We start from the raw sequence: 21591 nt of genomic DNA, 5'->3' as shown, positions 1-21591 counted from the left end.
ATTTAAATAAAATCCATATTCAGTCTGTTCTTTTCTTACAGTATGTGCCTCCATTGCAGCTGGCTAGACTTAGGCCTCAAGACCGTTTATGGGAAATTGGAATTTGTTTCCTTATAGAAAAAAGCCCTGGAAATCACCCTTTGTAAACAGAATTTTTAAAACTCCAAAGTCCTTTTATCATATAGCTTTGTATAAAGCTATTCTTAATACAGAATCAGAAAACACAGTTACTGTTGAAAGTTTCTGAATACATCCGACTCCAGTGATCGTTAGATATGACTTGACCAAGCTACCCACTCATGCGCTGTTCCTTCAGTGCCAGCGGTAAAAGGCATGAACCTGGGTTACTGTATAACGCATCCTTTAGTGTGTCACTTTGCCTGGAGTCAAGTCCAGATTATTTAAGGAAGTTGGTTTTTTTATCAGATTTTGTAAATATTTAATTTGGTTTCTGAAGCTAAAAATCAAAGTTATTGTTGCAAAAAAACCGAAATTATTAAATACCCATTTACCCGAATTACCTTTTAATGTAGGTTAATAGTTTGTTGTGTTCAGCTGTTTTGGGCAAGACCTTTGAAATCCAGGTGCTGTTCAGAGCAGTGCTGTAGGGAATTCAGGGAAATCGTGCAGAGTAAGAAACAGAGGACCTCACTGAAGGCTTTGTTTCTGCGTGTGTTTTTTACCCAAATGGCACGTTGTGAAGAAAGATTTAATTTGTGTGCTGCTCAATGCCAGTCCTACAGCCTAATGAAGTGCTTGCAGGCACCTGCAGCCATAAAAAACGTCTTCCTGTATCAACCTTGGCTAATTTGTTGTTTTAAAAAAAAAATTAATCAGCCAAATTGGCAGCCACCCTTTTTCGGAAAACTGTAATCCAGCCAAGTTAAGACAGCTGTCCTAAGAACCTACAGGCACAGCCACGTCTCTGTTGCACCGTTCCTTGCTTATTGATATAAGCATCCAGATAGTAGTGCAAATTTGTCAGGTTCTGTAGATATCATGTACTGTGTATGTTGTATAGCTGGAGTTCTAATAGGCATTGAGCCATATGCTTTATTCATACCAGTTGTGAGCTTCATTTTAAGACTTCATTTAAGCATCATTTAAAATGTTTAAATTGTGTTTAAAGATTAAGATATAACAAACTATAAATAAAGTGTTTTTTTTTCATGAAATGGAAATGTGGAGCAGGACATATTACTATGGAAAAAGGTGTTCTAAAGTATAAAACGCCAAACCTTCTTCAATTCTTCAATTATTTTCTTGGATTTGATTCAGTGAAACAGGAGAGAAAATGTTCCTAGTCAGCAGAAATGTTTTCAAAGAGATGTTTTCCAGACGACATACATTTCTGTTTGTTTTTTTCATTGTCAGGAAAGTGCCCATGGTATTAATTTCCACAGACTAGACCAAAACACTGGACAGATTATTGCCAGATTGACAGATTAGTAATGAGTACAGTTTAGACATCCGTGGTGACCCAGAAATATAGTGTCTGTGTCCGGTTTTTGCTGGGACAGTCCTGTAATCCACCAGGAAAGCTTTGAGAGCCCCACCCAGAAATCTAGGAGCCCTGTTTTCACCTTAGGAAAACAGAGTCACATTACCTAGAAATGGACTGCTTTTCATTCTGGTTTAGTTTACATGCTCGGTGTCTTTTTTTTTTTTTTTTTTTTTAGTTCAGTTAGTCACTTCACAGAGAAGAAAAGGCAGAAGAGTGATCAACAGAGCTGCCCTTTTAAAGAGTGTAAACAGCTTGATCTGCGTGTTGAGGGGTGGTTTGTTTTTTCTTTCCAAAAAGGTTCGATAACAATAGCCTTGCCATCTTAAAATAGCTATGCTGTCAGCAGCCTCCGCTATAAATGGCAGCCTCCCTATATTTGTCTTTCAAATGGGTAAGGCTAGAAGGAACAGAAAGCTTAGGGTTATTGAAAAGTCAAAGCCCCACGGGGAAAGGGATTGTTTGAGGCAGAGCTGGGTTTACTGAGTCAGGAAACTCACCCAAGGGGCAATGCAGGACAGCCTGTCAAATACCTCTGCCCTCTCTTATCACACCCCCTTGGGTGATTAACTGCTTCTACCTTCCTCTCCTCCCCTTTCCCATTGTCATTGTTTGGCATTGTTCAGGGTTTCTCCTTTTCACCCTGTAAGCCCTAGGGGCCTAGTTCTCTGGTGGCTGTTCTATGAGCTCAAGCACCCTCAATCTTTTTCTATGTCATTGTTAAATGAGGAGTGAATACATATTTGTACATTGAGGATACCGCAAATGTCTTAGCAGGAGTGCAACCGGAAGGAGTACGTTGTATTTAACCAAAGTATAAATCCTTGTAAATGAGAGAAATTTTGAACAGATTTCTGTTACAGTGTGGGGGTTGTTTGTGTTATAATTTAAGATGAAAGGCCCATAATTGTTTTGTTTTTTAAATGTACGCTTATGCCATAGGTTCAGGAGACTTTAAGGAAACATTTTTTTTTTAAAAGAAGTGTCTGTTCTGAGAGGGCGAAGGGCTTTGTGTTTCTTCACATGGGGATAAAAAAATCTGCCCCCAATCAAATGCGTGAAGCTCTGACTGAAGTAATCCGTCCTTCAGATGAGACATAAAACCGAGGTCCTGACTCTCTGTGTTCATTACAAATCCCAGGGCGTTTCTCAAAAAAAGTAGGGGTGTAACCCTGGCGTTCTGGCCAAACATACCATTGGCCTTTACCAATCATGGCCTCCTAATAATCCCCACCTATGAACTGGCTTCATTTCTCTGTTCTCCTCCTAATAGTTGATGTGTGGTGAGAGTACTGGTGCACTATAGCTGCTGTCACATCATCCAGGTGGGGCTGCACACTGGTGGTGGTGGAGGGGAGTCCCCAATACCTGTAAAGCGCTTTGAGTGGAGTGTCCAGAAAAGCGCTATATAAGTGTAAGCAATTATTATTATTGTTAATGTGAGGCCCCGGTCACACTTTCGCCCCCCCCCCCCCCCAGCTGGAAGTGAGAGATGAGGCCAGCAGCAATAAAGACCTGAAGGTGCAGTGTGAGGAGGAGGAGCTGAAGATGCACCAGCTCAACATCCGGGTGCGGGAGGTCTTCGCCAACCGCTTCACGCAGATGTTCGCCGACTACGAGGTCTTCGTCATCCAGCCCAGCCAGGACAAGGAGTCCTGGTTCAGCAACAGGGAGCAGATGCAAAACTTCGATAAAGTGAGTCCCAGAATGAAGCGTACCAGGGAACCAAAACTCCCATTAACGCCGCTCTGTCGGATCAAAAGCTTGTGGGCGTCGGGCTTGAACGTGATGTTCCTCGGTGCCTGCTCTGGTTTTCTTGTTTTTCTCTTTCGTCAGGGATGTATCACAGTTAACTCTCTACCATGAAGTTAACTCTCAGTTAACAGTTAACTCTCTTACAGTGCCTGTAAGAAGGGAGACCGCTATGATTTTGGGGGGAATTACTCGGCGTAAACAGTGGAGTTTGGGTTGCCTGTAGAAATGCGTCCAAGTCTCTTTCCAGATGACAATGTAAACTAATCGCATGCATTTATGTTGATTTACTTCCGTGAAGTTTTTCATCTCATTTGCCGTGTCAGAAAATAAACCAAATTGACTACAGCCCAGGCGCTGCCAGTCTCCTGCAGCCCATTTTGAAAATCCATCTGGGAAGCACTGTTCTTGTGGGACCAGTTTCCTTTTAAAGACCTGTGTGGTGAGACCTGCCTCGGTTGAGCGTTGGCTTCTTGGGGGGCCTTCGTTCCTCACGGCGTCCCCTGCCGCTCTGCCTGCAGGCCTCTTTCCTGTCCGACCAGCCCGAGCCGTACCTCCCCTTCCTGTCCCGCTTCCTGGAGACGCAGATGTTTGCCTCCTTCATCGACAACAAGATCCTGTGCCACGACGACGAGGACAAAGAGCCCACTCTCAGGGTCTTCGACTCCAGGGTGGACAAGATCCGCATGCTGAACGTGAGGACGCCCACGCTCCGCACGTCGATGTACCAGAAGTGCACGATGATTGACGAAGCAGGTTAGGCCCCTTCCGCGCGACACTGGCCACCTTTTGACAAGGCCCAGAAAGGCACTGTGCCCAGATCGCTGGATTCTTTTTTCTTTTATGTGTTTTCATCCAATGTCATTTTGTACATGTGCTTATAAGATAATGTAATTTTGTCATTTGATATGAAACTGAGCACTCAGAGATGCCTGTTCATGCATATATTTAAAAATTAGAATAATTTATACCATGGTTAAAATCTACAGGGAGAAAGATTACGGACAATAATAGTAAAACATGGATGTACAACAGAATGATATAGAAATTGTGAGAAACCACAGTCAATCAAATTAATGCTTAGTTTAAGAACAGAAAGGCTGAAAAATACTGTACAAATTTCCAAGGATAAGCTTGCACTTAGAAGGGAAGGACAGAGTCACTACTGGCAGAGTAGTGCCTTTCCTTGAAGACATGGTAGCACAAGAAACACAAGTCTGAACACTGATAAAGGTATTAATGCAGTGTTTTTTTTTAATGGGTGCCCCTACCTACTTTGTAATCTGACATGTTTGTGATGAAAGACTTACCTTTGTGTTCCCTTGCTGTTTTCAGATGCACATCTAAAAAAGCGGTTTGAGAAAATCGATCTGGTAGCCCCTGTACCACATTCCATTGGACTGGAGAACTATAAGGCTCACATTAGTAATTACATGCTGTTTTATTTGATCCGCACAATTCATGGGTGGTGGTGTCTGTGTGTGCCTGCAGTACATTATGACAATTAGAGGAGGGCTGAGTTTGATCCATTCCCTCATAACATGAGTTCATTGCTTTGTATATGATCTGCTTGAAAATTAGGGTACTGAGATATACAAAACTGTTGTTTGCCTAAATGACTCCTGACTTGCATGATAAGTTACTGTGTTTTTTCATAGGCATCGTAGTTCATCAGATGTTTTAAATGCTTTAAGTTATGAGTACTTTGAGAAGCCACGTTTGAAGGTGCTATATAAAACAAACTTTATTACTATTGCGTTGTGGTTGGAAAAGGAATCCTTTGATGCGTTTGCAGTATTTTTAGATCTGTAAACATCACAGCAAATCAAACATCAGTGAATGTTTTAACTATTACATCTCAGTAACCTCCTGGTTTTCTTGGTTTCATTGTGTTGGTATAAAATAATTTCCACTTTTTTTTTTACAAGTTATTCAGAATGACATGCTGCCTTAAACCAAATACCACAAATATTGAAATCCAAGGATAATGAATTTTGTCATTGCATTTTTGTGCAATGCATTGAAAATAGAAAGGAAGGAGTCATTATTAATAATGTACTGTATGCATGCACATTACTAACCATTTCAAAGTTCTTATAGAAACAACAAATTACTTATCTCTACTAACATCCCAGTTATCTCAGTGGGTTTATTGGGCTTTGTTGTCATGTATGTTTTCCAAAGCAGTGTTCCTGAAGAAGCCTGTAGAAAGACTCACAGCACAGTTCAGACCATATCACTCAGGTCTTTATTTTTGTAATTTAGCATCGCCAGTTATTTTTGTGACAGACCCCATGATTTGGAACGGCTGATTGTGTGTTTTTCACATCTCGGCTCTCGGCAACGATCCCTGCAGGAGATTGTAGCAAAGAGCCTCGACATGAGAATCGCACTGTCGGTCTGTTCCTAATCATGAGGCTGTGACAAAAATAGTCCTCCTTTCTTATCAAGCTGGGCTGGCTCTCGCCGACAGTGCCGTGACCGTATTCAGGTGATGAGGAAGAGTGGGTGGATTCCTCTGGCCCACCCAGGTGGGAGCCTGGCTTGAGTCTCTCATTTTTTAAGAGATGCTGAGAGAGACACTTCTGCCAGCAGCAGTGAAAGTCTGCAGGTGCCCAGGATGTGACAGGGGTCACTGTGTCACTGAGAGCTGAGAGACCCTCGGCCGACTAGCTAGTGACATGACACAGGCTCCAACCCGTGTTCCTGAAGCTCAGCTGAGCCTCTCAAGGGATTCCTGACCCAGGTCCTAGAGTTAGCAGAGCTCCCAAGCGAAGGGTGTGTTTTGAGATTATAAATTGTTCTAAACCAGGTTTCCGAACTATAAAATGTGCATAACATTTCAATCCTAAAATCTTAAAATTACTGATCTTAATGCAATATTGACAGTTTTTTCGTGAGTCCTTAAATCTGTGAAGATGCACTTTCCCCTCATAGGGCAATTAGTCAAACTGTTGTTTTAAGACAATTGTCACCAAAATGTTGAATTCAATTATAATTATCCTAGAATTTGTCTCATGCGGGTTTTCTTTAAAAGGGCATCAAGCTAGTTTGGTGTGAGGGCTGCATGGGGAGAATCTGCATCTCGATACGAATTACTAACGGGGTGATGCATGGGTGTGATAAAGCCATGAAGATCATATAATCTCCCGGGTGTGAAATTGGTCATTAATGGCTTGACTTTTTCAGTGCAGTGGCTCACAGAGACATGGGCTGGTGTATACTCCTAAAAGTGATTCTTGCTGTGGGGATGATCATGCAAAGGATTTTTTTTTTACTTCTTTTTTTTTTTTCCTGTTCCAACACCATCAGCTGCTGAGAGAGGTAACGGTTCTCCCTGTGTGTTGTACAGAAAAGGCGATAGAGATGAGGCTGGTTAAGATCGATCACACTGCTCTGCACCCGCACCTGCTGGACATGAAGATTGGCCAGGGCCGCTACGAGCCCGGCTTCTTCCCCCGGCTGCAGTCCGACGTGCTGTCCACAGGGCCCATCAGCAACAAGTGAGCAGGCGGCAGGGGAAGGTCACCTGTCTTTCTCCAGCAAGCTCCAGCCAGCCGGGCAACCCCTGGTGCTACACTGAAATCGTTCTCAGCAATGAAGGAGTGCAAGCTGTCTTAGCAGACTGAGAAAAAAGAAGGAAATCCTCTGCATGCATAGTACTTGAGGTTTTTACATTCGGTAAAAAGCAGCACCAACAAGCATGTATGAGACCAAAGTTAAATATTTGAGCTTAAACGAATATCAGGTTTATGTAAAGACATCAGCTGCCAAGTTTGTTTGTTGGTATGTAGTGGGACATAGGCCACCGCCTTATCATGTGATTGGGGGTTTTATTTTGAGTTTAATAGCTATAGATATCTGTAGTGCCCTGTCCCCCCCAGCACACACACCCACACCTCAAAAGACTTGCACAGCATCTGAAAGTGCTGTACGGGGGAACAAAAGTGAAAACTAAAATGATGGCTGTGACACTGGTGTGTGTGTGTGTGTGTGTGTGTGTGTGTGTGTGTGTGTGAGAGCGACAGGCGATGGCTGTGACACTGGTGTGTGTGTGTGTGTGTGTGTGAGAGCGACAGGCGATGGCTGTGACACTGGTGTGTGTGTGTGTGAGAGCGACAGGCGATGGCTGTGACACTGGTGTGTGTGTGTGTGAGAGCGACAGGCGATGGCTGTGACACTGGTGTGTGTGTGTGTGAGAGCGACAGGCGATGGCTGTGACACTGGTGTGTGTGTGTGTGTGTGTGTGTGTGTGAGAGAGCGACAGGCGATGGCTGTGACACTGGTGTGTGCTGTCCTGTGTATCTCAGGTGGGCGAAGAGGAGTGCCCCAGCGCAGTGGCGGAGGAAGGACAGGCAAAAACAGCATGCAGAGCACCTGTACTTGGACAACGACCAAAGAGAGGTGAGCTCCCCCCTCCTCTGTCGTCACACCTGTAGCTCTCCGTCTTTCACAAAATCTCTTTTCTTTAAATCTGGTTCGGGCCGTCTGAAGACACAGTGAATCATTGCAAAAAAAAAGAAGGAAAAAAATATTTGTCTCACCTGCACTAATCGTTTTGGTTTCTTGGCATGTTTTTCTCTCCTTGCATGTATGGGTACAAGCGCAGCTTTTCTTGAGTGACATTTTTTTGTTTCTCATATTGTCCTTTTTTTTTTGTCCTTTTCTATCACGCTGGCTTTGTTTCTTCTGTCTCCTTCTAACATCAGCATGTGGACTGCCTCTGGCCAGAAGTGCAGTGCCTGTTGTCTCTAGACTGGGGCTGGCACGAGCCGTCCCACAGGCCCTCTGTAAAGTCTGTGTCAGAGGTTGATCTGGTATGTCTTGAGAAGGACATGCATTGTTGATGAGCCCGAATCAAAACTGCATGTTCCCGTCGTCTCCCTATTTTTCCCTTCGTTTTCCTGCGCCTTGGCAAACAGTACTTTAGTTACAAAATTAACTTTCCTTATAGATTCTCTTTTACCACACCTCAAAATGTTAAGATCTTGAGAAATGCTAGTCATTTTTCAAAACAACAGTGTTTTTCTCAAGATGTAAGATAACATAGCTTTTGTATTTAGACAAATGTAGAATGATACTTTAAAACATTTTTAGTTAAACCATGGTCAGTTGTTAAGCATTAGCAAACAAAACACTAAAATTTAAGTTTATTAGTGTTTTTTGTTTTGGTCTATTGGAGATATTTTTCACTTTGGCTCTTCTGTTCTTGAACTTGACAGAAAGTTGTCTGGTTGTCCTTTGTTTTGTTGATTATTTAGCGTGATTATCTACAACTAACCCATAAAATCCTGTCAGGTTTTAATTTTATATGTTTGTTATGCTTTTAAAGGACTCCAGATCTCTAAAAAAGACTCCCAGTTTCACACACACATCCAAAACATATCCTTTCTGGTCTGGGTACTTGTCCAAGGCTGTAGTTCTGATCCTTCATGTGTGACTGTCTTGAGTTAGCAAGCTCCTGTAGCTACACGTCCGTGTTGAATAGCAGTGTTCACACCGAAGCCTGCGCTCTCTGTGTAACTCCCTCACTGCAGAAGTACATTCAGGAGGCCAGGAACCTAGGCACGACGATTCGCCAGCCCAAGCTGTCCAATCTCTCTCCGTCTGTGATCGCCCAGACGAACTGGAAATTTGTGGAGGGGCTGCTGAAGGAATGTAGAAACAAGGTATTGGAAAAGGGAATTTTTATTTTTATAACAAAAGTACTTCAGAACAAAACTCTTGTTAAAAATAGTCCAATTTAAGGTCAACGAGTGGCAATTGTAGTTTATATATGGGATTTGGGATAATAAAACCCCCATTTCCATATGTAGGTGTAATAAATAGCCTGCGTGAAAGAACTGTAAATCTACAGTACTGTTACTGTAATGACGTACTTCCTTAAAGATCAGAGTTGCTCTCTGAGGAGAATATCAAGAACCCTACAAAAACAAAACTACAGCGCACGTGTGAGTTTCTTCTTTTGCACCTTTTCGGGACAGTTTGAAGCGGGGGCTTGGGGGGTGGGGGGTGGGGGGGTGTCGCGTGGTTCTGGGGAGGCCCGCGGGCCCCGGCCCGTGCCGCTGTGTGAAGCCCCGGCCCTGTGTCGCAGACCAAGCGGATGCTGGTGGAGAAGATGGGCCGCGAGGCGGTGGAGCTGGGCCACGGGGAGGTCAGCATCACCGGCGTGGAGGAGAACACGCTCATCGCCAGCCTGTGCGACCTGCTGGAGAGGATCTGGAGCCACGGCCTGCAGGTCAAGCAGGTAAGGCAAGCGGGGGCCCCGGGCGGGGGCGGGGGCGGGGGCGGTGTCCGCGGCCGCTCCTGCCGCTTGTGCAGCGCTGCTCGGCCCGGTTCCCCGAGGAGAACTTCAGACCCGGGAGGAGGTGCACCTCATCCACCTGTAGAGGAGCTGATCCCACCTTGGTGCCCAGAGGCAGCCATGACACAGCCTGATGGGGGGTCAGATGGGCAAGGGAGAAATCATTTTGTCAGTGGCGTGAAGAGGGAATTTATGGAGGGCATATTGAGCAAGCCCAAAGTGCTATTTAATTAACCAAGACACATAAGGAAAAGACCCCTGCTCTTGCGAGTGGTGTCATGGGATCTTCAACAACCAGTAACGAGGACCTCACCTTACTGCCTCATCCAAAGAATGACACCCCAGTACAGTATAGGTTCCCCATCACTACGCTGGGGGATCGGGCTTGAGAAGAGAGGCACTTACTGATCCAATGGCACCACCTGCATTAGAAACCTGGCAATACTTACAGGTCTCCCATCCCAGTACTGACCAGGCCCCCATCTTGCTTAGCTTCGAGGATCAGGCTCCAGTGCTGTAATGCTGTTGTCAATACATGTCATGTATCTTTTAAGTGGTATGGCCATCTCCTGTGTCCTTTCTCAAAAATACAATACTATAGAGCATACTATAGTAATCGCTTGTCCTATAGTATACTTCAGTATCACACTACGCTATTTAACAGTATGTGATACTAGGTTGTGCCACTATGAGATGCAGCACAACAGGATATTCTAATGTGCTACAGAATACAGAGCTATAGGAAAATGTTAAAGACTTAGATTTTGCAATAATATCAGTATACCACACTGATTGCAATAGAATATTTTTATATTTTAGGTTTTGTATATAGCGTGCTTTTAACAGGATTGTCTCTGAGTGAATGAAAGGTGGCAGTTTGGAGGAGTGGATAGGGCTTTGGCCTTTAGACTTCAGGGTTTTAAACTGTAAGGTTGGGCTCTAAGAAATTAATAATAATAAAAAAAGCAGTTTTCTGAGACAGCTAAGTAGACCATGTTGGAAAAATTCTCGTGCAGTCAAGTTGAGAACGACATTTGAAAAGATATCTTTAGAAGTGATGACAGCATCCCACTACATCAATGGGATTCCCACACGTGCTTTGTTTCTGTTAACGTGAATGGCGTGTAATACAAGGAGTCATATAATTACTAATTATGATTTGAATGCGGTGAGTTTTTAAAACCTTTATGACTTCAATGGGATTCTGCAAGCTCATTCAGGTTTACCCTAAGCTGCCTTTTCTGTGAACTAATTCCTTGAAGCCAATTAGTCAGATTGGTACACCATAGTGTCTCAGATCTCAATTGCTTGGTAAGTGTTTTAAAAAGATTATATACTTTCTGAGAGAAGTTATTGATCTATATTTTTGTTTCTCCTAGGGTAAATCTGCATTGTGGTCTCACATGTTACACTATCAAGAGAGCAAGGAGAAAAAAGATGCTACACCTGGAAGTTTGGGTGCTCCAGGTAAGACAAGCCTAGTCCTCCATTTGTACTCCAAATAGGCTTTTGACACTTTGTTGAGAAGTGCAGTAATGATCCTAACAAACCAGTTGAACAGAAGCGAGGTAATTACGCCAGGAGAATGAGGAAAATACAATAAGTTTTGAATGTTTTTTTTTTATATGCAGTACATAATGAATTTACTCCAAATTCTAAAAAAGCCTCTTTGTATTAATAAGGTTAAGCCAGAAAAATGCCGCACATATGAATTACGTCTGATCTGTGGTTAAGTATTGCTAAAAGTTTGTTTAAAAAATGAAAGCTCACATTTAATAGGTTAAGAGTCCAGTACATTCTAATTATGTAGTGTTAGATTTCGTCCTGTGGAATTTTTATGTGTTGGGTTTAAGTGAACTTAACAGAAGCCATTTGCATTGAAAGGACTGTGTTTTAGCAAATGTCATTTTGTACTAGTTAAAAAAAAACGATGAAAAAGTGTGAAATCTCTGTAAGTGATGACGAAACATCTTTTCTGCTCTATTTATTAGTAATAGTATGTCTGCAACATCAAAGCGATGGTTTTTCAGTTGTTCTTTGAAAAAGTACAAGACATCTTTTAAACTGTGTTTTACGATCCTCCAAGCAGAAGTCATTTGCTGACTCATGTTACAGATGCAGCAGTACTTCCAAGGTGCTTTTGACCTTGTGAGCCCAGTGTAATGGTAACTCGCTCTTGTGAAAGTGTAAAATGGCTGTCTGCCTTGTTGAACCCTGGCAGATGCTCCTGTCACATAGCTCCTGCTGTTGTGTTTTACAGGCTTCATCCAGGACACAGAGAGAAGGAAGTCAGACACCGGGCCTTTCATGCCTCCTCTGAAAGTTTCGCTCATCCAGGACATGAGGTGAATTTTATCAGTTGGCCACTGGCGGGTAGAATGTTGGGAACGTTCTGGAACAAAGATTGATCCATGATGAGATGCCTCATCAATTCACTTTTCAGACTTAAAATTCAAGATCTACTGGAGAATATTGTTGGGGGTAGAGACTAAACGGATACTGATACCATAAAAATAGCTATAAGTGCTAAAGACCTATATATTTATTTAAATATTGAAGTCATTTAAGCTTCTTATTTGTGCTATGATAGTGTAGAAACACTCACAGACCCAATCTTAAAGGGAAATCTATATACCAACCCCAATAATAAAATTAATCTTTGTTTCCTTTTGAAATTAAATAAAACAAAATATTTTTTTCTTCCAGCTATTTCACCATCTTCTGAACATGATGTGATTATTACAGTGTCGTTTACACATTACACGTTCAAGGATGTTGAATGCAATTTAATATTTTTGCACCACAACCAATTTAATATAATGTTTTATGAATTATTTTATCAATAAGTTGTTTAATGACATGAGAAGAATAGGTTAAATTTCAATGTAATGTATAGTTCAATAGAAGCTCTATTTTATAGTTGTTTTATTGTAGAAAACAACTTAGCTGCATCCCTGCAATATGTACTCTTTACTGCCATCTTCTGACAAGTTTAAGATAATAAAATGGACTTTTATAGCTTTTTGGCTTTTTCCCCATCTTGAAGAGTTGACGCAGATGGTTTTTAGCAGGACAGTCAAATTGCTGGAAGTATATTTTTAGTGTTGGGCTTATTGTTGAAAGTATTTGGCCAATTGCAATGAAACTTGCTTTGGAAAATTGGAAGGTGATCTAGGACACATTCCCTCACAAGATAACACTCACTACACTAGATCCAGAAGTCCCTACATTAAACGGTTACAAGGGACCACAAATAGAATCCCTTATGTGCTCTAGCAAAAATCTACATTACCCATGACCCCTGACCTTTCCTAAAGGTCAGAGGCGAATTTGTCTTATAATTTAAAAAGTGCACGTAGAGTCAGGGTTATTTTGGAACATATACAGGAAGTCATGCATGTTCTAACTAAACCTGTGCTTGCCCACTAAAATAGGTATGTCAGCTAGGTCACTGCTGGTCTTTTCTGGTTGCAGCTGTATTTTTTTCTTGCTGTTATAGTTGCTCTGCGATTATATGAGAAATTTGTGTGTTGCTCTCAGATATAGCACTTCAGCCATTTTGACCTGAAGTTGCCTTCATTGTGTAAATGAAAAGCCATTGATCATGTACCGTTCCGTAATCTAATTTTTACAAATTCTTAAACTCCATTTTCAATTATTTTAATGTGTCATCTCCGATTTTGTCCATTTTAAGATTGCTGTGTTTTATTAGACTGATACTGTTTCATGTATTTACCAGAAATGTAAAATATTAAGAAAAAAGCAAGAAAAAAACCTATTTCGATTGCAGTCCAGCACTACTTCCAAACACATTACAAAGTAATCAAGTGCAGAGGATTGATTCTAAATTAATTCCCCAAAGCGGATTCTTTAGAAAACTTCTGCTGATCTTACAAAAAGAAAGAAAAGATTTGTATTCTGATTGTGTAGTGTAGAGGAGAAGTTGACCTGTTCCTGAACGCTGGAGCCTTGCTAGAAAAAGGACATTAAACAAGAAGAGACAGGCATGATGAAGGTTGGAGGAGGCACTGTTGAGTCAAGGGTGAATTTCCTCACTTGCATGAAGGAAGTAAAAAGCCAAGTCATCTGACAGTGTTACTTCCAGCCTAATTAACCAGCTCCCCGCAGGGTTTAGTGAGCAGTGCCTGTAAGTGTCTGTCTCAGTCGGGGCTGGGCTGTAATATTCCCACCAAATCCATAGCTCTCGGAGGTCCTCCACAGCCTAACATGACCGTGCTGTAAAGGATGTTATGGAGACGGTGAGTCAGACAGTAGTAGTCGCTTCTCAGTCTCCAGATTATGCAGTGATAAAAATGTCTCCCAGCGAAAGCAATGTGGGTAATATAGATCGCACTGGACACGGAGAGTGTTGACCAGTTCTTCACCAATTCCAGCATCTGCTCTAAGCAGATATTTGCTTATCACTATTTCTATTGATAACTTACACGCTCATTTAAGAGCTACATTTTTTTTCTTTCCCTGTAGTTTAGTGCTGAAAAGCAGTTAAACAGTGTTCAGTGTAGAGGAATGTTTTTTTTTGCTCCATCTTCATCATTCAGCGTGTTTAGCATGTGAATTATGACATTCCTCTCAGTAGGTTCAGTAAATATTCAAGTGATAAATGTGCATACAAAGAAATACTCAGGGGGTTGAGATAAATCTGTGCTGATAACTTGACGTTGTGTCGCGTATACAGTATGTCATTTTTTTCCCTTTTTATTTGGACGAATGGAAAGCCTCTGGGGAAAGCACTTTCAGGAAATGGGTTGAGTTCTGTGACAGTGGATTAGGCGTGGCACTTAGGCAGTCAACAGGAAAATGTTTACGGACAGAGAAGTAAAGCAGAGTCTGTCTGACCACTGAAGGGGGGTTAATGTTGTTGTGATTTCTCTACTAACCTGATTTTTTACCATTCTTTTGTCAACAAAACACTAACTCCAAATAGGTGTTGGAAATCACTAGCCTAGTATATAGCTAGCTGGTGTCTCTCCTGCTCCGTTAGCACCTGTGTGTAAAAGCCCTTGTCAGAGCTGAGCTGAGCCCACTGTTCTCTGTGAGTGACCTAGATTTCAGCATGAACGCCCTACAAGGCCCAGCCAGAGCTGACAGTTGTATTAAGCAGACTCTGATGGATTAGCTCCTGTCTGAATGCCTTTCCCCCTCCCAGGCACATCCAGAATATCGGCGAGATCAAAACCGATGTGGGCAAGGCCAGGGCCTGGGTGCGACTCTCTATGGAGAAGAAGCTGCTCTCGAGGCACCTCAAGCAGCTGCTGTCAGATCACGAGCTGACCAAGTGAGCCCCCCCCGTTCTCGGGCACAGCCTCCATGTTTTCCCGGAATACAGGAGTCATTTCTGCAGCAGAATAGGAACGGAAAAACGGGGAAACTGCTTGAATTCTACCGCTTGATCCATTCTTTTGACAAAGGTCAGGAGACCGCGAGTGATAAGTAAGAGCAGAGGCATTCCTGCTAAGCTTTGCAGTTCTTTCTACTGCCAGTGTAGCTTTCTCCCGGGAGGGCTGAGATGTTAGATATTTTTTCAGTAAGGTTAGATTTGCAAAGCACAGTGAGCAGGAGGGCTTCTATTTTTATATGTCAGGAATCTGGTAAAGATTTAGAGTCTCGGGGAGGTTGGTCTGTGGTTTTTCCCATTCACCCCGTTCGGCTCCTGTTCTGTACGATGCTGAAATGACACCCGTATTCCTGAATTTAATCTGATTCCCAGCTTGAACTTTCTAGTTTTCCCTTTTAGGTGCACATCACAGCAATAGCAAAGTGTGTCAGTCTTTTGATTCATCTATAATATATTATCCCTTTTGAAATATCAAGGCTTCGCAATCTGTCATTAAAAATGAATTATGGAGTCCCAGCCAGCTTTTATTTATTTATGACCTGAGATATCTGTGGCGTTCTGGGTCACACTGTGGGTTCTTATGCTTTGAAGTGTGCAATCTTCCTAAAAGGCTCCCCGACCCGATTTTTGTACCTTTTAATTTGCCAGGGCAGATTGTGTCAGATGCCCTAAGGGTCATGCTTTCCGTTGTCTTTGTTATTACAGTTTTAAATATTAATAACGAAGCAAGACAGGTTTCTGGGGGTGGAGATATATTATGAGGGATGATGATGACATGCATTTGGATTTGTGTGCATGCGGAGGATTCATGTTTGAATAGTGAGATTCAAATACAAATTTATTGGAATTTATTTCTTACCAGGTTCATGATGTTAGCTTTTCTGAACCACCCAAAATAAAACAAGTTCTCTCAAGGAGCCCCATTATAGCGGTGTAGTTGTCCTAGTCTAGCAGCACCAGTGCAGTAAGTTTTTTACATTTCAGCCTAAGTCACCTGTTCATAAAGACTGGGAATACTTGGACGTTATTCATCAAGTGAATAACAATGTGCTGAATGAAGAGACCTCTGGTCCATGAGGGTTGATATTTTCAATTGTTTCACTGTTTTTGGTGGGGGTTTCCTCTGGGTGCTCTGGCTTCTTCCCACTGTCCAAAGACAAACTGGGCTTCTGGGACACCTGGCCCTGTCTGTGTGTGTGTCTGTGTGTGTGTCTGTGTGTGTGTCTGTGTGTGTGTCTGTGTGTGTGTCTCTGTGTGTGTGTCCTGTTGTAGACCAGCTTCCCATCCAGAGTGTATCCGGCCTTGTTCTTTGCCAAGAGTTGGGAGGAGGGGTTAGGAAGTGGATGGATGGAATGATTTAGTGGTTGCTAATAAAACCTTCATAACTGGGGCTGCCCAGGAGCAGAGTTCAAGATGTCTGCTGTGGAGAAGTAGTTCCCTGTAGAAGAAAAGTCTGAAGTGTACCTTGTTCTATTCTGTGCGGCTCAGGAAACTGTACAAGCGCTATGCCTTCCTGCGCTGTGATGATGAGAAGGAACAATTCCTGTACCACCTACTGTCTTTCAACGCTGTGGACTACTTCTGTTTCACCAATGTCTTCACAACAGTCAGTAAGTACCCCACACAGCAACACCCGTGAATTAACATTTGCATGTGTAGGAAACCTACATTGTGTACAAGACCAAAGCTCACAACAGAAAAGCCATTTAAAAATTCTTTGAGACCACATCAAATTTAGCATGCTCACTGCTGTATCAGATTTAATTTGCCCTTAATATTGTGCTGAGCTGAACCATTTTGGCTGAAGTATAATAGCCCTGATAAGTCTTAGCTTTGACAGCTGCATTACAATCACACTCGTTATAAAAACAGATCGTAAATCTTTTTTTTTTTAATGCACTCTTGGTTAGATTAGCCTGGGTTGTGGCGACCACTAAAGTGAACATTTGTTCAGAAGACCAGACATAATGATAAAGTATCATTTTATTGAGAGGATTAGTTTCCCTTGTAATAAATTTGTTTTGCATGTTAAGGCACTGTAATCTTTCAAGTGATGAACAGCTTTTAACTGAATTTCTTGTGGTTTTAAATGTCATTTGTTGTAGACCTAAAGATTATTTTGTGTGTGGCTCTCACCCGTGTCTTTTTTGTTTACCCCCCACAGTGATTCCGTATCATGTATTAGTCATTCCAAGCAAGAAGCTGGGGGGCTCTATGTTCACAGCCAACCCGTGGATCTGTATCTCAGGGGAGCTGTCTGAGACGGGGGTGTTACAGGTCCCCAAAAATACCCTGGAAATCACCTTTGAGGTGGGTCTGAGATTTGGGAATTCAGAGAAAAGGAGGGCTAGAAACGTCTCATGTCTTTTAAAGTCTTGTATATCTTCTGTTTGTTTTCCTTCTAGTGCCAAAATCTTGGAAAACTGACCACAGTGCAGATTGGACATGATAACTCAGGACTTTACGCTAAGTGGCTGGTGGAGTGTGTCATGGTCAGAAATGAAATTACTGGCCATGCTTACAAGTGAGTACCACAGTAAAAAATAACATCAGAAGAATGTATTGCTATATATTAGTAACAAAAGTATTAATTAGGAATTTATGGATTTGGTTTTTGCTAGTGGACACTTCGACAGCAGAACAATACAATGTCAAAAAAGGCTGAGAACTGGTACTGTTAGCCTAAATTCCAGGCAATTGCGACAGTATAGTGAGAACGGATGAAGCCCTTCAGATGAGATGTGTTTCTTGCGAAATTGTAGTTATTAAAGATCCTTTGGCACTCTTTGGATGAATAGGGGTGCTCATTCCAGAGTCCTGGGTAAATAGGACTTTAGGCTGTGAAAATATACTCCTTCTTCAAGTCCAGGAACTTCAAGGAAAGACCACGTTGCTGGTACAGGTGACACTGGTCCAGAGTTTCCTGTCTAATGTACCAGTACTTTGACTGCTTGAGGAGTTGCTGTCCCTCGGATGAAATGTTAAAGCGATGTCCTGACTACTTTGTTAATAGAAGTCCCAGGGCACTGTTCAGGAGAGTAAGGCTGTTGCCCTGGCTGTATTCCCCTCTGGGCTTTCCAGAACAGGGCGTTTCTGTGGTGGAGGAACATGCACCCCTGCCCCATGTACAGCACCTCCTTGAGATGCAAGAAAGTTTTTATTATAAGGCACAGATCACGGAGATATGAAAAATATCAAACCCAAGGTCTCCTGTGCGGGCGTTCGTCTGGGAAGGGTTTTAAGAAACAGATCTCCTTCAGGGACATGCGAAGGGGGAGGGTTTTACCTGGGGACAGTGCCAGTGAACAGGGGCTCCTTTAACGCTCTCCGGCGCGGCGCAGGTTCCCCTGCGGGAGGTGGCTGGGCAAGGGCGTGGACGATGGCAGTCTGGAGCGGATCCTGGTGGGCGAGCTGGTGACCCCCAGCACGGAGAGCGAGGAGCGCTTCTGCAGGACCCCGCCCATGCAGCAGTCCCCCAGCATGATCCGGAGGTTCGTCACCATCTCGCCAAACAGCAAACCAAGTGAGTGCCGCCCGGTCAGGAGCACCAGCTCTGAGGGACAAGAGCGCACAGCGGTGAGGGGGGGTCATAGTCATTCAAAGTGTTATTAGGAAGAGGAACAGTGGAGTCAACAGCTTTATACATCTGTCTCTTCAGGCTGGATTACAGCGGAAGAAATTGGAACAGTTTATTAAAGAGAAAGGTTTCTTTATATTATTCTTTTTATTTTTTTATTTTCCTTACAAACTGTGTGCTATCATTTCTACCAACAGTGCTCTGGTTTAAATACATTTCTCCTTTCTATATGGGCTGCATAACGTTTCTGTTGGTGAGATGTCATTTGCCGTTCGACCTACATAGGGACCTTGTCACACTGGAGTTAGTCTGTCTCCTGTTATAAATTGACATTTTTTTGTTATCTGACTTAAGTAAACCTAATTTCAGCTGTTCTGTAAAGATCACCAAGCTTATTGGTCTGGGAGTTTTTCCTTAAGCCATAAAAATTCAAGGTCTTCCATTGGAGTCTTTTTGCTGTGTTTTGGAGTGAGTGGTTAATTCGGAGGCCTGCTGATTAGGCTAAATGGCTCTTTTGGGTTGTAAATTGAACTGGATGATAACAAAGGCCTGAAAGCATTTGTCCTGCTCTCTTCCAGAGTTAAACACAGGCCAGATACAGGAGGGTGTTGGCGAGGCCATCAATGGGATTGTAAAGCATTTCCACAAACCAGAGAAAGAGGTGAGTCCTCTGCCTGTGTCCTGTAACCAGTCTTGAGCAGTCTTGCCTTATCTTTTCAAGCTCAGCAGTGGAGTGCACCGCAGGCACTGTCCAGTGTGACTTTCTGCTTACGAATGTTTTCTAAACATGGTGACGGCATGTGTGCTTAACCGTTTAACAGAAGTATGTATGCTTATATTCCACTGTATTTTTATTTTTTAAAACATTTTCATGTACACTTGTTTCTGTGTGCCTTAGTATTTTTAAGAAGCACATTATGTTTGAGGAGTTTCAGCCTGTTCCCCAATTCGTTGTTTGTCCTATAGAAATAGAGAGGATTTAACAAATGGTGTTGTGTTTTACTGGGTGTATGAAAACAGGAGCCTGCATTGGGAGTTTGAGCATGTCTTATTTACCCTTTATTGACATGACTTAATAGTCAACATTGAGCCAGACATGAATTAATAAGACATGGTGCAGTGGTGCATTAGCACTGCTGTTCAATTCCAAACCTGGGCTGCTGTCTGCATGGAGTTTGTCTGTTCGTGTGGGTTTCCTCTGGGTGCTCCGGTTTCTCCCACTGTCTGTTGACATGTCTTGGTAGACGGGCCCTGGGGTGAGTGTGTGTGTGTGTGTGTGCCTGCCAGGATAGGCTCTGGCTGCCCCACAGCCCTGAACTGGGTGAAGCTGTTAGAAAATGGATGGATGAATTTATACGTTTTACTGTCCACTGAGGGACGGGTTTGATGCCTGTGCTTCTTTTTACAGAGGGGCAGCCTGACGCTCTTGTTATGCGGGGAGTACGGTCTGGTCTCCGCCTTGGAACAGGTGTTCCTGCATGGCTTCAAGTCTCCACGGCTCTTTAAAAACGTCTTCATCTGGGATTTCCTAGGTAAGTGTTTTGCCTGATTCCTGCCTTCAGGCTGAACAAAAGCTCAGTTTAGGCTTTTTCCCTCAGAATTGCCAGTTATTTAATAGTACCTCCGCACCTGGGCAGGGAGTCAGTGCCAGTTAGAGAAGTGGAACATCTTTCCCTGCCATCACCGCAGCTGATGAAAGTTTGACTTGAGGCAGAACCGTCTCGCCTGGCTTCTCATTTGCAGTTTGTTTGCATGTAGTCAAAGAAAACTTTCTACAACACTTGAGGAGTTTATATGGTTCTTCCTCCAAGCTTTGAGAAATGGAGAGAGCTCATTAACATTCATAAATAAACACACACCATAACCCCGAAAGGTGACTTGATACAATATATTTTATAACTTGCTATAGAGGTGTGAAGACAAGCTGTGTAAGACGCCTGTGCCATGTCTGCTGTGTGTTTTGCCTCTTATTATTTGCTTCAGCATTTCAGCAATGGCTAGGAGCTGCTGTGTTGCCCTGTGGGTGAAATGTGATTTTTCCTTGCTCCAGAAAAGGCGCAGATGTATTTCGAAAGCCCCGAGCAAAGGGAGATGGCGCAGGATGAGAACTGGCAGACGAGAGTGAGGAACTTCTGTCGCTTCATGAACGCGATCAACAGCACCCCGCGGAGTATCGGCAAGGATGGCAAGTTCCAGCTGCTGGTGTGCCTGGGGGCCAGGTCAGTCCGACTCCAGGGACCCCCGACTTTCTTGAGGGACACTGACACCCACAGGCAGTAGTGCAGCGCAGCACGTAGTTGTGCTGGTGGGAGTCTCTCAGCGCTACGCTGGAACACCAGGAAGTTGCAAAACGGTTTCCATTTGTGCTGTCCAGAAACCTACGTTTCAGAACCCCAGAAATGACATGTCATTATTTTGTATTATTCGTACACAGCTTAATTGTTTTAGTTGTAGAATTAAAAAAATATATTTCTTGCACGTTTCCTGTGGTGGTACATGTTAAATAACACAATCTCCTATAATTTAAATTATTTTGGAATTTCCTGGTATGGTTACTATTTTTACTGTGCCAGAAATAGCAGGGAGAGCTGCTCTTGTGAAGACCCTGCCTGGCTGCTTTTGAGGAATTGCAAACCATATGTACTTAATAGAATCTGTATCCCCCCCCCCCCCCCCAACAGTGAATGGTAACCTGCTATAGTTCTGTCCCTTTAAAGTTTGGACTATCAATGTAGGCAGATCACTTATCACCAGGGGCTGCCTTCCGCTTGTTCAAGGATATTAAAATAATGTGACTTCCTGTTATTCCATCCAGCTGTTGTTTTCAAACAGAGGATTCTCGGGAAAACAAACAAATATGTTTCATTACCTGCCTATCAGAGCTTGCCAGTCAATGGACAGTCATTTCCTGTGTTGTCTTTATTACGAGCCGGTCTGTGTCGGACTTGCATGCTGTATCCTCCATTTTGTTGTGGCAGTTCTGCTGCGGTGACAATTTTCACCTGTGAAATACACCTCCATCACAGCACTTTTTTTTCCCAGTGTTAACACTGTGAGTCCTCTTTGTGAACAAGAACAACAAACAACCCCCTTTCACATTG

At 43.0% G+C, this 21591-nt stretch overlaps 1 protein-coding gene across 5 annotated transcripts in view; it reads left to right on the top strand.

The window, feature by feature from the left end:
* The window catches only part of dennd5a (DENN/MADD domain containing 5A), a 58163-nt gene that overhangs the window by 32184 nt on the left and 4388 nt on the right, over positions 1-21591 (top strand). For 2 of the 5 annotated variants that reach the window (XM_088611969.1, XM_088611968.1), the window contains 17 exons: positions 2981-3196; positions 3775-4009; positions 4589-4678; positions 6606-6756; positions 7564-7657; positions 8791-8922; positions 9348-9500; positions 10937-11024; positions 11818-11902; positions 14725-14853; positions 16402-16523; positions 17078-17223; positions 17319-17437; positions 18255-18436; positions 19069-19151; positions 19899-20022; positions 20541-20709. In XM_088611969.1, the coding sequence (XP_088468095.1) occupies positions 2981-3196; positions 3775-4009; positions 4589-4678; positions 6606-6756; positions 7564-7657; positions 8791-8922; positions 9348-9500; positions 10937-11024; positions 11818-11902; positions 14725-14853; positions 16402-16523; positions 17078-17223; positions 17319-17437; positions 18255-18436; positions 19069-19151; positions 19899-20022; positions 20541-20709 (2318 nt within the window). Of the gene's footprint in view, positions 1-2980; positions 3197-3774; positions 4010-4588; positions 4679-6605; positions 6757-7563; positions 7658-7962; positions 8071-8790; positions 8923-9347; positions 9501-10936; positions 11025-11817; positions 11903-14724; positions 14854-16401; positions 16524-17077; positions 17224-17318; positions 17438-18254; positions 18437-19068; positions 19152-19898; positions 20023-20540; positions 20710-21591 lie in introns of all 5 variants that reach the window. The other 3 variants (XM_088611973.1, XM_088611970.1, XM_088611972.1) reach the window with 2 other exon arrangements.

The sequence above is a fragment of the Lepisosteus platostomus genome, chromosome 18 (genome assembly GCF_059453375.1).
Source record: "Lepisosteus platostomus isolate fLepPlt1 chromosome 18, fLepPlt1.hap1, whole genome shotgun sequence".
Classification (NCBI taxonomy): domain Eukaryota; kingdom Metazoa; phylum Chordata; class Actinopteri; order Semionotiformes; family Lepisosteidae; genus Lepisosteus; species Lepisosteus platostomus.
The sequence above is the reverse complement of the archived record's forward strand: the minus strand, read 5'-3'. Positions and strand labels throughout refer to the sequence as shown.